Raw genomic sequence first — 15,445 nt, 5'->3', positions numbered from 1 at the left:
AGTTGATTTCCCTGCATTTTGGCAGTGTGTATACATACACATGCACATGTATGTATGTGCATGTATGCGCATATATACATATGTACTTAGAGAATGATGTGATATGCAGGTGTCTTTGTCTGCATGTGTAGAGTAATTTGTAGCCATTAAGCCAGTTTTTATTATATAACTGGACATCATCTTTCTGTACAGTATTAACTTTTTTCTAATCTTCCACTGTTGATCTAGACATGAGTAAATTTATCTGATTGTCTTCATGTTTATCACCTGAAGAGATGGACTTAGAAGTATTCATCAGTGCTCATACATCACTCATTTTTACTGGTGTACTTCTGGGTTACAGGGCTTTAAACCTTACTGGTTCAACAATTTTTTTATTATTAGTTTTAAGTTGGCCCATAAGAATCTGGATCTTAGACCTCTCTGCCTCTCTGAAGGGGAAAACAAGGTTCTAGCTAGGGCTATTCTCTGTAAAGACTTTTTGCCTTACAGGCGATAAGTTCTCCAACAGTGATTATAAGGTAGCTTCTGGAAATGCAGAAAAGCTTTTGAATTGTAGGAGTAGCCTAAGAATTGCACGTCCTACGCCTTGCCTCTTCCCCAGCAGGCAGCAGAGAAAACTCTTTCTATCCCTTTACCTTTGTTTGTAATGTCTTATGAACTGTCATGCTCTTGGTTATGTTGGCTGGAGCTCAATCCACTTTTTTCCATACCCCAAACTTCTGGAGCTCTGGTCTGACCACAGGCCTTCTTCCTTCTGCTCCTAAGTAAAAAAAGGCTCTTAATGAATAAAGTTAAGTTTAAAGTATCATCCTAGTGTTACCTGTATCAGAATTAAATTCTGTACTTATGATATTGACTAGATGATTTTAGTACTATTAGAATACATAAAATATTACAGGATTAAAATAAATAAAATATTACAGGATTCTATTCCATTAGAATAAATAAAATTATGTAAGAGGAAATACATATGTTTCATTACTACTGTCTTAATTTTAATACAAGAACTTATGTTAGCTGAGGTTAATACATACAGAAGCCAGAACAAATAAAAACTGATTCAGTCTAGAACTTTATGGTGCACTTTATATAATCTGTCTTTAAAAAAGTGTGTTAAATGTGGTCACTTGTGATCATTACTAATATTGCATTAGTGGCTCTATTAAGTTAGATGTACCTGCCAGCTAATCAATTCCTGTGCATACCTGTATTCCTGCATTCCTGTAGGTGTGTGTACTCAGACATACAAAAAGCTGGTTTTGATTGAAATGTCTTTCCAATCTGGTGATATGGTTTTTTACAGAAATTAAGAGAAATTGAGTGAAGGGGAGTAGTAAGGAAATTTTACTATCACTTAAACAAAATCTGATTAGGATATTTATGTAAATGAATATCAGAACGCTGGGGTTTACACTTTAAAACATGGAAGAACTGGAAAAAAAAACCCCGAAGTTGCTAAACTTGACATAAGTGAATGTCAGTGTTGTATGTATATTGTGTTTGAAGGAAATAAGTGATCATATGTAGTAAATGATCTAAATATCCTTAAAGGAGAAGAGATGTATTTTCCCCTAATTCAGCGAAGATCAACTCTGGGGACAGTGTTATAAATACTGTGTGCTATTTAAAATGATAGTTAAATTGATCTTTAGTTATATGGTGTTATTCCAATGAGGGGAAAAAGTCAGCAAGTTGGTGAATGTGATCTAAACGTTATCACTAATTTGTATATTATATCTTGGCATATGCTGTTTAACAATCCACTTTTCCTCACAACAGTAAAATACTAAGGAATGGCTACAGAAACACCCTCCTCACCAACCTAACAAAAATTATACTTCTGTGAAAGTGCTTTTTTGATGCAAATCTACTTGGTAGTAGCTGCATTGCAGCTGACGTAATACTGATTCGCTGGTTAGATTTTGTGTTTTATGGGGGGATTTGTAACTTGTCTGCATAGCTGATTCTGGTTAACTGCTTTCTTTGTAAATACTCTGTCTTTTAATGTAGTTAATGAAGATGGTGTGTGGGTTTTTCTGTGATGGGGTCCTTTTTTTTTTTAATATAAGCAAATTTATACAGCATGTCTTGAATTTTAATCTGCCTCTCAAAGTAACATGCTCTGGGTCAGTAAGTCTGGTTTTGATTCTTGTTTCAGTAACTTTTTCCTGCATCTTCATTTATAAGTGAAAGATACTTACCCAAAATAGGGTGGACTGTGGCATCTGAACTTAACTACTGATTTGGTCAGCTTAGTATTTGGACGAAAGACCACTCAAGAAGGTGTGCGGTGTCTGTCTACTGTTGAACACTGGTATATACCTAGCAGGTGTCCTTACTGTTTGAAAACAGATTTTATGTGACAGACTGGTATGAATTAAGTTAAGTGTCTGAGTGGATGTGTGTATGTGTGATGGGGAAAAATACCTTCTGCTTGCCAGCAGCCTCTAACGAGGCACCTGGCGGACAGAAGGAGCATAGAGACCATGATCTGTTTTCCTGGCAGCAATGGAGTTATGAGGATGGGTTATTCTGTAAAACTTTGCATTGCCAGTTCCCCTGCGTTCTTTCTTTAGTGTATAATGTTCTTTAGTCTGGTCTGAATATTTTAAGCAATCTCCTTTTGAAACAAAAAGTAGGGGTTTAACCTTATGGTTAGGTATTCGGAGATCTTCAACCTAGATGCTAAATAAACACTTTAACTTGGTGGTGTTCCTTCGCTTGGAGCAATAGGCCATTGTCTTTGCATCTGACTTTTGCATGGAGCTGGGTCATGATGATTTAGGTGGGTTTTTGCCTGATAAAGCAAGATGGAATATTGCTTTGATGACATTTTTATGGGGGAATGATCCAGTGTTGTGTGGTATAATGCAACTTTTTGTCTTGATTCCTGATAAGAATGTTGTTGAAATGTAATTAAAAACTTACTTTCCTATGATCGGGGTAGGTGCTTGACCAAAGACTGGAAGCAATGTAAAAATAGCATGTCCAGAAGGATTCGAGACACTCTGCCTAAAGGGAGGGTTGTCTACCTCTGGTAGCTGGGCTTCTCTCAGTTTTGGCCTGTTGACTGTTCATTGGAGGAAAAGCGTATCAGGTACCCGTTTCAGAAAGACAAATAATTCCAGTAGTCACTTGTATCTGTATCCATATCCCACCAATCTATAAAAATAATTTTCCTCTAAATGGAGGTGGAGTTGTTCATCCTGAGAGGTAAAGTGCTGCCTTGATTTTACTTGACAACATTTGTTTGCCAGTAGAAGCAAAGGAGAAGTGCTATCTGAAAGTGTCGTCATGGTTGAGGTGCAAAGATTTTAGGTATAGAATAAAGAAGGTTTTCTGTCTGAGTCTGAAATATGCGTAAGGCGCCCTATCGTTCTGAAAAACTTCAGGGAATGCATGCCAATTAAGGGGAAAAAATCATTCCTTAAGAAGGCTCTATCTAAAACACATATGTGCACGTACCAGGCCCCGCTTCACCTGTTTATTGAAGGGGAATGTGTTGTCTTTTCTGCTCCCAGTCAACTTCTAGACCTAGAATATCCAGCTCGGAGAGAGAGCCAAAGGGCAAGGCTAGGTTGCCCATCTTCTAGCACCCTATCAAAAACCAAACCTGGGTAAGATGGTGAAGTCCCTGCTGTGAAAGAAAATCACCAACCCTTCTCAGGATCAAAAGAAACCACTTCAATGGTAAGTGACAAGAACCCTAGTACTACTTCTGGGATAACTGTTATGGGTGAAGCTTCTTCCTGAAGTCCTGTACTAGGTTGTGTTGGCATTCAAAAATAGTAAGCTTAATCTTCCAACAGAATATTTACTTGTCTTCATTGAAATTCAGGGCTCCTGCTAGGACTCTGAAGGCTCACTTTCTTTTCATTAAAGCAGATTTGAAACGGGAAGTTCCTTGTATACACACAAAGAAAATAAAGCTCCTTCCTGCCTGTGCAGCTGGTTAATAATTGCAGTAAAAATCTAAGCAGGAAAAGCAAACTGTCTCTAAAACTCAGCGGTGGTTTTCTCAGTTTAAATCTTACTGATAACTTGGTCTTAGTTTTAAATAGTGTAAATGATGGGGGGGTTTTTAGTGGTGAATGAATTCTTACTGAGGTTTAGTCTAACCAGAACAACACAGGGACTACAAGAATTCCAGTGGGATTCTCTGATGCCAGAGGCTATGTTAAACAAAAAGGAAAGGTAAACAGGCTTTGGAATATACCTTTTTCATTTAGAGGTATTAAAGAGAAATACTATTTCTAATCCTACACCTCGTAAATCAGAAGGCTCCAAAAATGACAATTGAATCTACTCTTACCTAGGAAGGAACTAAACCTGCATTTTTCAAGTATCTGATAGTTGCAGAATGTAAATGATGTGCCCTCTCAGAATCACACATATCTTTTAGAAATAAATAAATGAATCCCATGGTGGACACTGCCTTTCTTTGGAAATCCCTCATTGCTACAAATTTTGATAGTATTTAGAACATTTGTTGCATTAAAGCAAGTGATGACAATGCTCAGTGCATGTTTCCTATAAAAATCTGTTGCTTCACAAAAAACCACAGTATAAAATATGATAATTTCAACCTATAAACCCATTTTTCTGCTTCAGTTAAAAAAAAAAAGTAAAAACTTTTCTGTTTTTGTAAACAGATAAGTTGTTTTCCAGACTTCTATCCATGGTTGTATTAGGGCCCTGACAATAAACTGAAGTGACAGAATTTTTTTTTTCTTGCTTCCCTATTCCTGTCCACTTTTCTTAAAATTCACTGTGGAATTGATAATAAGTATATTCCTTCAATATAATTCTTCATTTTACTACCAAAGTTTAGAAATAGTACATAATGAAGTTTGAATTTTGTAAACCAGTGTTGAAGGGAGAGTGAGGTTAGTCATAAGTATTTTTAAGAACCAGTGTTTGAATCTTTCTTCAGTTTCATTGAAGTGGACCAAAAGACATTACTCAATTATTTCTGATGAGATGAATAACAGAAATTATAAACAAGATAGCTAAGGTCATATAATAGAAGAACCAAGACAATTTTATTCAAAAATAGAGATGACAAATACAAGCAAAGTAGAAATACAGGTTTGTCTCTTACTGTCCTGCAGCATTGCCTGGAAGCTGAAAAAATGTTCAAGACAAAATTACTGAATAGAAATTTTACCAACATCACTTTTGGCTATTACTCTAATGCTAATTAAAATTACTATTATTGTAATTGGATGCAAGGAACTTAAAAGTTGTCCTTGTAGATTTGTTTTCAGATTTAATATTTTTGTTCTGTTTATTCTAACCTTTGTAGTGTACATGCAGAAGGTCTCGCAAATAACAATAATACTAATAGTAGGTAAAATGCATGTAACTTTCAACAAAACATGCTAGCAATCCATGAATATGCATTTGTACCAAAGACTAGTTCAGAGAGCTTGAAAAAATGCTTAAACGAGATGAAATGAACAATGGAGAAAAAATACAAAAAAAGTGGAAAGAACTTGCCATCTTGGTGTCCTGCTACTGTCCATCTTAATAGGAGAAGAATTAACACTCTTTAAAAACTGTTTTCCCATATTAACTGATGCAGGTTTTAAGTTTCTTAGCTAGTGATTTAATCTTAAATGGACATCACTGACAGGATATAACATGGGAAGTATTTATTGAGAAACAAATGGGAAAACCTTTCCCTGCAATATATAAGAAGTACCTTTAAATCTGATTGCTATTAGTTCTAAAGCACTTTTGCAGTTGAGTAAAATGAGAAAGGCTAATGAGGCATAGAAATAGGGAAGTACTTCATTATTCTGTTGCAGGTTCTTGTGGTATGTTATATCACACGATGCCATGTGAGTATTGACCTTCATCTGTGGTTTTCAAAGAGGAGAAGTTTTATGTCGGTTTAAAACTTGAAAAATTGACTAAATGATCTGAAAGCTTCTTCAAGGTTTCTTTCAGTTAATGCATTAGTGTTTAAACAGGTTTTAGGAGTACTTGAAGTAAGATTACTGATTCATGAAATTCTTATGTTTGACATAGGAGAAGCTCTGAGAGTATTGTCTTTTTAATGCAAATGGACAAAGGAGCCAGAACTTCCTAGATTAAATTATTTGTAGCTTTTCAGTCCGTGTCTTAAAATAACCACAGGAAACACTTAGTTTTCAGCTGCTATAGCTGTGTTTTAAAAAGATAGGCCAGTTTTTTGTTGGTGAAGAGAGTAAGAAACTTCTAAACCAATCTGCCAGAACTGATTTCTTCCCTACCCCCTTCTTCCCCCATCCTGAAAATATGGTTCTTTTGCTGAAAATATGGTCAGCAGTATATTAGAATTAGGACAGCAGTATATTAGTATAGGACAAAAGTAAATGTTATTTCCTTGTCACAGTAGTAAAAATAGTTTAATGTTTTATCATATGTTTTCAGAGTCTATGCATTTTGCAGACTCATTTCAGTGTCTGCTTATTAATGTATTTGATGGTTTAAGGCAAGTTTGATATAAAGCTGATTTCATGAGTTCTTACACTGGATTTACTATTCTGTTTTGGAATATGTATTAAAACCTGTTTTGGTTTATTTTTCCATGAAGAGTTATGCATGAAATTTGCCTTGCAATGCTTTCGAATTCTTTGTTCCAATGTAGTGTCACTGGAGTTCAAATGGCAAGTGTTAACAAATTGCCAGCCTTTTCTTATACATCATTAAAATTGAAGAGAGTCCTTTGTGCCCTAAATTTAAATGAATGTCCTATTAGTGGGGAATTGGAGCAGCTTGATGGTACTGAATGAGATTTCAGACTTTTTGGAGGGTTTGAGTTGGCTGACTAAAGGAAGTGAGTTGTGGATGGGAAAACGGTATACTAAATTCATACTGAAATGAGTGTTCTTTCTGTTAGGGCTGTGAGCAGCAAGCTGGGATATGAGTGTGGTCAGTAAATACAGGGATAGGCAGAAGTGTACTGTTAGATGATATCCTGGTATGAATGTAGTAGCTGAGAGGTGTAAAATGTAGCTGGGGTGATGCTGGTTTTAAGAACTAATTAATTTTTTTTTGGCAGAAGACAGGTGTGAGTAGTTTAAGTGGTTCCTCAATACTGCTTTTTTTTAAAGCATCTTGTAACATGTTTTACTGTTTCCTTCAAACACAAGCCTGTGGATGTTGAAAGTTGTTTTTTCCTTCATATTACTTGATTTTTCTCCCCAATTTTATTGAACTTGTTCTTTTTAAAGAATCAAGTATGTATACCACTTTAAAAAAATTAAAAAAAAAGACAATTCATGCCTACTTGCACCTATTTTCTTCTTCAAGAGACCTCAGGATAGCATCTGCATTCATGAAGGTTGTATAGATAGAAGAGCTTAGCCCAAAAAGCATCCTGTACATCTTCAGAGTTGGAAGTAATTAAAGGGTAGGCTCTGTGGGTGGGTGTTATGGTAGGAGCAACCAATGAATCCCATTGTAAAAAAACCTTGCTATTAGAGTAGGTTATTGTACTTTGTTCTCTTTTTATTAATATTGTGTTATCACACAAACACTAGATTGGTGGATATGGATACAAGAGCAACAAACTTTAATCTTAGTTCTTTGCTATAAATGTTTTTTTAAATGGATGTTCATTTTATTACAATAGTAATACTTCATTGTGGTGTTATCTATGGGGAATCTTACTTAAAAGAACATGGGCAGTAACAATCTATTACTTGATAATTTTCTTAAGTTGCTGCAGCAAAGACAGAAATGCACTTTAAATTCTACAGAAAATACTTTACATTCAGCTGGAAGAAAAGTACTGTGGCTGTGTTGAGGATGAACTTGAAACACCCATCCTTGAGGGATAGATTACAAAAATGCAAAAGACAGAAGGCCAGAATCAGGTCAACAGATGTTTTATGTGCTTGAAACTGCTTGGTTAACTTGGGCCATTGCTAAAAATGATCTGTTTGTGCTTAAATTTATCCTATGGCAAGTGTTCGTTTAAACAGAAATCTTCTGTTGCTATATTATCTATAGTGGGAACTCTTGATTTCTGTTCTTTTGGCTGTTGGTTCTCTTGTAATCAAGATAGGAGATTCAACTGGAGAACCTAATGTGATTAAAACTTCTCCAGATTGTTACAGCACTTTATTTTTTGCCTTTTTTGGCATCTGATGTATGAAATAAGAGGGTTTTTTTCATGTTACTTATGTAACACTCTAAGGCCACCCTGGCCATTTGGTAGAGGTGAACAAATGGTAAAGAACACTTGGCATTTCTTAGTTCCATTTCAACTCAGTAACTAAAAACAAAATTTAAGTGAAATATTATCTCATCTTGATAGGTAGCTTATGTGATTTGTCAATACTGCATGTTAAAGCAATAAACCATTTCTTTTCAGCAGTGTCATTAATGTAATAAAAGATAGCTCAGTGTAACACAGAAGGAAATTGAATATCTGATATGTTTTGATATCCCAAAGGCAATAGGAATAAAATCAACTTGTTGGATATAGTGACAATTGGGACTAAAAGAATTTGGGTTTGATAGGTCAAGTTTCATTGTAAAACAATGTGGTTGGTACTACTTCATACTGTAAGACTAACAAGCTTGTGATGCTCTTGGTAGGTATTCTTAAAATCGCTTACTCTCTTGTATTTGCAAAACCTTTGTATTTAAGTTTTAGATCATTTCCTGATCAAATGAGGGCATCTTTTATATGTGCGTAATACTGAACTTAACTTTGCTTATTTTGAAAACTATTTGGGCAAGTTTGTAAAACAAATTCTCAAAATTATATTTTAGTCTCTGTTGGAAGGTCATCACAAATTACTGGATTAGATAAATACAAGGAAATGGTACATGCATTTATCAGCTCTTTCTGATTCAGAGGCTTGTGTATCTTTTTGTGAAAATGGAATCAGCTGAAGATACAGGGAGTGGGGAAAGAGTCTTGTTGCATCACTGGTGAGGTTTACTTTACATGGGAGTGTGGAGGAGTAAGGTTCACCGTTGTACAAATTAACTGGGTTTGCAAAGTCCGTAATACTCTACTGTATGAAACTCTGTATGCCTTTATTTCTGGTATTTTGTCACTGCTCGTACCATAACACATGAAGCAGTTGGTTCTGTGGGAAGCACGAGTGAAGAGGCTTGGCTTTTGGACTTGTATGTTGCCATGACCAGAGACAGTTTATAACCTTTTCCTCCCATTTCTTCTACCTACTTTTACTTAGCTTTCTGGGTAACAGGAAGCTACATATGGCAATTCTTGAACTGCCTATGTTCGAGTGGGCAACTAGCATACCAATGCCGGACAGCTGTGTGTCACTATTGCGTGGCCAGGTGAGCTGAGTAGACCCCCTTGTTCTTCCTCTGACACGGACTAAAGAGGTGTCTTCAGGAACTACATATACCCTAGTCCATATCGTGTTTAGGTTTGCTGTGGGAAATGAGTCTTTCGGGAAACTCCTGCTGTTGACAAATTGGGTTGAAACTAGCCGAAGCTATGTGGGGGAAGAGGGTATTTTTTTGAAATAACTGGACTAACAAATAACTAGCTGTTTTGATCATAAGCCTCGTGTCTCCACAAAACTGTGCTAATAACGTGGAACACAGTCCAGCCAATTTAAAGTGCCTATAGACAGAGTTGGTCTCTAGTGCTTAACCCATCTCATTCTTATAGGTGTAATAGGAAGTTGCTTCTGCGTCTTCATTTGCACTTTATGCCCTTCTGGTTGCAAGCTGTGGAGCTAAATGAGAGATTCTCTTCAGTTTTTACTATATTTGTAAGACCACTGTGGATTTTCATCTACAGCTCACGTATAGAGCATTTTGTGTATGGGGAATGTTTTGTGGGGTTTTGTTTTGTCTTGTATTTTTGCTTATTTGGAGAGTTTGGTGTTCCTGCTTGTATTAAGAGAGTGTGACCAGTGGCTTCATGAGTTTTAGGGTGGTTGCTAGTAGAGGAGGCTGTTTAGGAGTATCTGGTAATAAGCTTGCCAGCTTTCAGAGGAGCATTCTGAGAAGATCAGAAGAAGTTGTGAAAGTTGCCAGGTTAGGCAGGCAGGCTGTCTTCAGTTTTCTAAAACTAACCAGGGACTGTCTCAAGGATCCAAAACTGCTTTTTAGAAAAGTACCATGTTCCCTCTCTTTTCCCTGCCCCCTGCCCCTTGTACTTCTGAAGCCTACAAAGGTACTTCGCTCAAACTTTCCAATTAAAATGATGTGATGCTTGACTTAAACTGTAGGCAGGCTGAAATTAAAACTATAGCATGAACTGCCTGATTGACCTTCACTGAATGTAGAAAAATACATGATAGTCCAAGTGCTTATGAAATGAGATGGCTTCTTCAGCAAGGTGATCAGTGCCTTGGGTTTAATTTTCTTCCCAGCATTTAACCTTGCCTAATGTATTTCTAGATCTTTCTGTGTTAATCTGAAGTTATTTCAACCACAGTTCAGGCTGGGCTAGCTGCCCAGTTGTGTGCAACAAGGCAGTTGTTCCCTACTCCCCCTCCCTCTCCCTTTTTTCTTTTTAATCTACCAGTGTTGTTTGTAGCTTTCAGTTTTTCCTCTGGATTTGTATGAGGAAACAACATTATGGACTGTCGGCCACATACAGCATGAGAGCTATGCAGTAGTTGGTAAATGATTCTGGGGTCTGTCTGTGACTAGTCAAAGGAGGCATTGCATTATTTTCAAGATCAAGCATCCCATCGGGGGGGGGGCAGAAATATATGTCAAGCAAAAACTTCAGTTTAATAGAATTCTGATTTGTTAATGGCAGTGCTGTAGATAGGGAAGTCAGCCAAGCCTTATAGGCAGCATCCCTAAGCAGTGAAAGCTGCCAAGCTTTGTTGTAACTGAAGAAGTACTGATTTGAATGTTGTCAGGTGTTGTACTGGGATTTGCTATTGCTAGCCAAGTGAAAAAAAATTCTTTTCCAATGACAGTCAGCTGTAAAGTTCATAAAATGGCTGTATGTATTTCAAGAAGTTTTTAGAAAAATTCATTCCTTCTGGATGAAGTTTGAGATGCATTGGATTTTAATACTGCCAGATGAAGTTTATGAACCATTTCATGCAACAAGAAGTTAGGTTTTACTTTATTTTTTTTCAAAGGAAACCATAAATCCTTCCTGTAAGCAACTGTGTAACCTCTCTCCTTAATTTTTAAAGTGCTTGGGGAAAACAAAGTTATTCACTGAAGGAATTTTTTTAGACAAAGGTGAATTATATTTATTACGGCATTAACAGCTAAAGCGCTAAGGTGCTGCAGAGATTTGAAAAATGACAGAAAGTATCAGTGTAATGGAGAATATATGCAGCTTTGGCAATAAAGCTCTCTCCTGTACGTCTTTCCTTTGGTATTTTATGCAGTGACAAAGAGTACTTACAGTCCTTGCAACTTCTGTTATAAACTTAGGTCCGCTTAAAAGCAGTTGTATAACTTTCATTTGCTGATGAAAATTAGAACAGATGCTTCCGAGATGATTGATATTTTTTTCTTGCTTTGTGTGTGGTCAAAAAATGATAGACTTTTCAATTAAATTCCGTTTTTGGGGAAAAGTGGATTGAGCTCAAGGTGGAAAATTGGGAGGTAGAGGAAAACAAGTCTTTCAAAAGCCTAATTAAAAAAAAAATGGTAGGGGGGTTATTAGGAAATGAACTGTTTCAATATTTATTCAACAGCCTGGATATTGCACATTGCTGATAAATGTACTATTTTAAAGGCACTTTTACTGTATGGCTTGTAAGGTTTCTTTAGACAAATCTATTTGCTTGCAGTTAGGAAGTCTGGTGATGCTTTGAGACCTTTTCAGTTTTGCATAATACATAATTATAACTGCTTAAGAATTTTTCTTTGGTGGTCCCTGATGTGGCAGAAAAACCAGATTATTTTCAAAGTAGTATTGCCATAATAGACTTTTAAAGTATGTGTGCTAATCTTTTTTTCATTACATAAGCAAAGATATGAAAAATATTTTTCTGTCTTTAAACTGGCTTTTCTTAAAAATCCTAATTTGAAATGTGTCCCCTCCTTGTTTTTTTCTTCCCCTTAGATTTGAGTTCTGTGAACCTGCCTTTGTGGTTGGTAATTGTTTGGAAATAGCCTCAGACAGTCATCAATATGACCGGATTTACTGTGGAGCTGGAGTCCAGAAAGACCATGAAAACTACATGAAAATTTTATTGAAAGTTGGAGGCATTTTAGTAATGCCTATAGAAGATCAGGTGACTTAGTGACCATTTCCCCTTTTTATCTATCAGTGCGAGAAATACATAATTTAAGGAATGCTTTTAAATGTATATTTCACTAAGTTAATGTTCAACTAATGATATCTTGATTCAGTGTATTGCTGCAGTTAAGCAGATGTTAGTCTTTTTAATGAAGTCTTGAACTTTTTTCCCTTAAACTTGTAAGAAAGCATCAATATCCTGCTTCCAACAGCCTGTGGCAAAACTGTGTCTTCAGTGAAACCGGAATTCCACTCACAGTTTTGTCAGTGTATTATACCAGTCCCAGAGCTGCTTTGAAATCTTGCTGCCACACAGACATTTTCAGTCGGTACTTCAAAACAAAGAAACCACCCTCTAAACCAAGAGAATTTATTTCAGAGAAATATGAAATAGCTGTGATTAGTGGGACATTGTAAGGGGAGGAAAAAACGGAAGGAAAAAATACGACTTATTTCCAGCCGTTTTCAGTGTTACTTTTCTGTGTTAGATTAAATGTTTTTCAGGCAGGTCTATTATTTTAATAATACTTCGCACTTTATTGCTTTTCATCCTTAGATCTCAAAAGGGTTTACAAGGGTGAGTATTATTATCCCTGTTTTACTAATAGGGAAATTCAGAAAGACAGATTGTGATTTAAGTTGATGTCCTCCTAAATACAAATAACTACTAAAATGCTTATTGATAAACATGCTAGTATCTTTATCTTCCAAAAAGAATTATCACATTATGTATCTGCTTTCTCAAAATACCAAGGTGATTTAAACAGAGCCTGCATGATTCAGTTCCATAAATATTTTTTTCAGTATTTATTGGACTAAGATACTGTCAGTTGAAATTGATAGAATCCAACTTAAAAGTAGTCTCGATTTAAAAGCAAAATTAAAACTGTGAATATTTCTACCTTGGATACAAATGGTTAGGGGGCTAGACCATGTAAAGTGTAAGGAGCAGCTGAAAGATCCAGGTTAATCTAGCCTGCAAAGAAACGGCTAAGGGAACATTTAATTCCTAACTCGGCTTCCTAAAGGGTTGGAGAATTTACCTAGTAGACTGGAGTCCAATTCTCCTCACGGGTGCACAGCAAACTGAAAGAAGAATGTTACAAATGGCAGGAAGGGGGCATTCTGCCTGCATATAGGGAAAATAATTTTTCTTAATGAGAGTGGTTGAACAGTACAGCAGGTTGCCTAGTCAGGTGGGGAAATCTCAGTCCTACGAGATCTTTTAACTTCATTGGAAAAGCTTCTGAGTTGCCTGGTTTAACTTTGAAGCTGGTCTTGTTCAAGCAGGAGGTAGGACTCTAGAGGTTGCTCCCAGTCTAAAGTATTCTGTGATCTTTTGGAAAAATCAGAAAAAGCAAAACTTACCTTGGGCCTTAATTTTCCAGCTGCATCTCTTCCCATTGCCAAAGAGCCTTATTCAGGACTCTAGTGACCAAGTAATATTTCAAGGAATATGGAAGCCCTTTCTGTTCATAAAACAGCCTTTATAAATTAATTTTGAAGCAAATCAAAATAGCAGTGTGTTTGAACACCAATCTGAATAGTATTGAGTATGACAAAACTGTAACCACTGATTTATTTTGGTTTTGTTTTTATGCAGCTAACACAAATCTTGAGAACAGGACAGAACACGTGGGAAAGTAAAAATATCCTTGCTGTTTCATTTGCTCCACTAGTGCAACCAAACAGAAATGACAACGGCAAACATGATACTGTGGGACTGCGTAAGTGTCATTTGTGGGCTTGATGGGTTGTTACAGTGCCTGCTGGTGGTGTTCTGGAAGTGGGGAGGCTACGCTATACAGACATAACATGATAGAACAGGAACGTACGGTTTAGCAAAGGAGTAGCTCACTGATAATGTTTTTGTGCTCCTGGCGCATGTTCTGTGTTGCTAAACAAGTAATATCCTGAATTAAAATGATACAGTGCATCCAGCTTATTTTTCCAGACTACTTTTCCGTTTAGGTTCAGCTTCTCTCTTTCTAGCGAGGTATAGATAGACCTAATATTAGCTTGCTATTGTATCAGGAATGCTAACTTTCTGATCATCTCCTAGAGAAAAATATTTATTCTCTTCCCCCTGAATTGGAAGGAACAGGTCTAAACTGCAGCTGTGGTACTGTAGGATATTAATAGCTGAGTGTGCTTGTGTCTGCCTGCCAACTGATACAGTGATGCCTGGCTGTTTTTAGTAGTCATTGGGGTTGGTTTTCTAGCTGCAGTGCTTTGAATTAGGTTAGTAAAGGTGCTTAGAAAGTCTCTGAAAGTACATCTGTTGCCAGGATGGTAAGATAGCATGATAAGGGGAAAAAAGTGGCAGAGAAAGGTCTAGAGTTGAAATTTTATGCCAGGGCTAGGAGTAGAGTAATACACAGAGCTTCAGTAACGTGGGAACTTAAACAAACCCAACAAAGAGCCTAGAAGATAACGGCTTTTCTCTCCTGTTTTGTTCTGTTAATATATAAATAAAGAGAACATCCCCCTGTCCTCTTCACGTTTCGTGCTTCCATGCACATTTTTTAACTGTGAAACAGGTATAACCCTTCAGGAGTCCAGGATGTCCTATCAGATTGCATTGCCTATAACTTCTGATCTGGCTATTAATTTTGAGAGCATGTGTGAGCTTGCTAAGGATAGTTCCTTATTTATAGCTACCTTTTACTTTTTTTTGTTCAAAGTATAGATGATTCTTTCCTTGATGTAATCAGTTCTTTTGCAGAAATAATTCATTTTGGTTGCTTTAACACTTGCTTTTTGATACCTCAGAAGTTATTTCCTGAAACTAACTTAGAATCATAGTTTGGGTTGGAAAGGACCTCTAAAGGTCATCTAGTCCAACCCCCCTGCTGTGGGCAGGGACATCTTCGACTAGATCAGGTTGCTCAGAGCCCCGTCCAACCTGACCTGGAATGTTTCCAGGGATGGGGCATCCACCACCTCTCTGGGCAACCTGGGCTAGTACTTCACCACCCTCAGCGTAAAAAATTTCTTCCTTCTATCTAGTCTGAAACTACCCCCCTTTAGTTTCCCCCTTGTCCTGTCGCTACAGACCCTGCTAAAAAGTTCACTGCCATCTTTTTTATAAGCCCCCTTGAAGTACTGATAGACTGCAATAAGGTCTCCCTGAAGCCTTCTCTTTTCCAGGCTAGACAACCCCAGCTCTCTCAGCCTTTCTTCACAGGAGAGGTGTTCCATCCCCCTGATCATTTTTGTGACCCTCCTCTGGACCCG

The 15,445-nt window shown here is 36.9% G+C and overlaps 1 protein-coding gene across 3 annotated transcripts in view; it reads left to right on the top strand.

The window, feature by feature from the left end:
• PCMTD1 (protein-L-isoaspartate (D-aspartate) O-methyltransferase domain containing 1) overlaps positions 1 to 15,445 on the top strand; it is a 47,443-nt gene that overhangs the window by 24,845 nt on the left and 7,153 nt on the right. For 2 of the 3 annotated variants that reach the window (XM_009328311.1, XM_009328313.1), the window contains 2 exons: positions 12,032 to 12,203; positions 13,812 to 13,935. In XM_009328311.1, the coding sequence (XP_009326586.1) occupies positions 12,032 to 12,203; positions 13,812 to 13,935 (296 nt within the window). Of the gene's footprint in view, positions 1 to 3,208; positions 3,694 to 12,031; positions 12,204 to 13,811; positions 13,936 to 15,445 lie in introns of those variants that run through there. The other variant, XM_009328312.1, reaches the window with a different exon arrangement.

This window comes from Pygoscelis adeliae, unplaced genomic scaffold (genome assembly GCF_000699105.1).
Source record: "Pygoscelis adeliae isolate BGI_AS28 unplaced genomic scaffold, ASM69910v1 Scaffold367, whole genome shotgun sequence".
NCBI classification, from domain to species: Eukaryota; Metazoa; Chordata; class Aves; order Sphenisciformes; family Spheniscidae; genus Pygoscelis; species Pygoscelis adeliae.
Note: the sequence above shows the minus strand (reverse complement) of the source record. Positions and strands in the feature narration are given on the sequence as shown.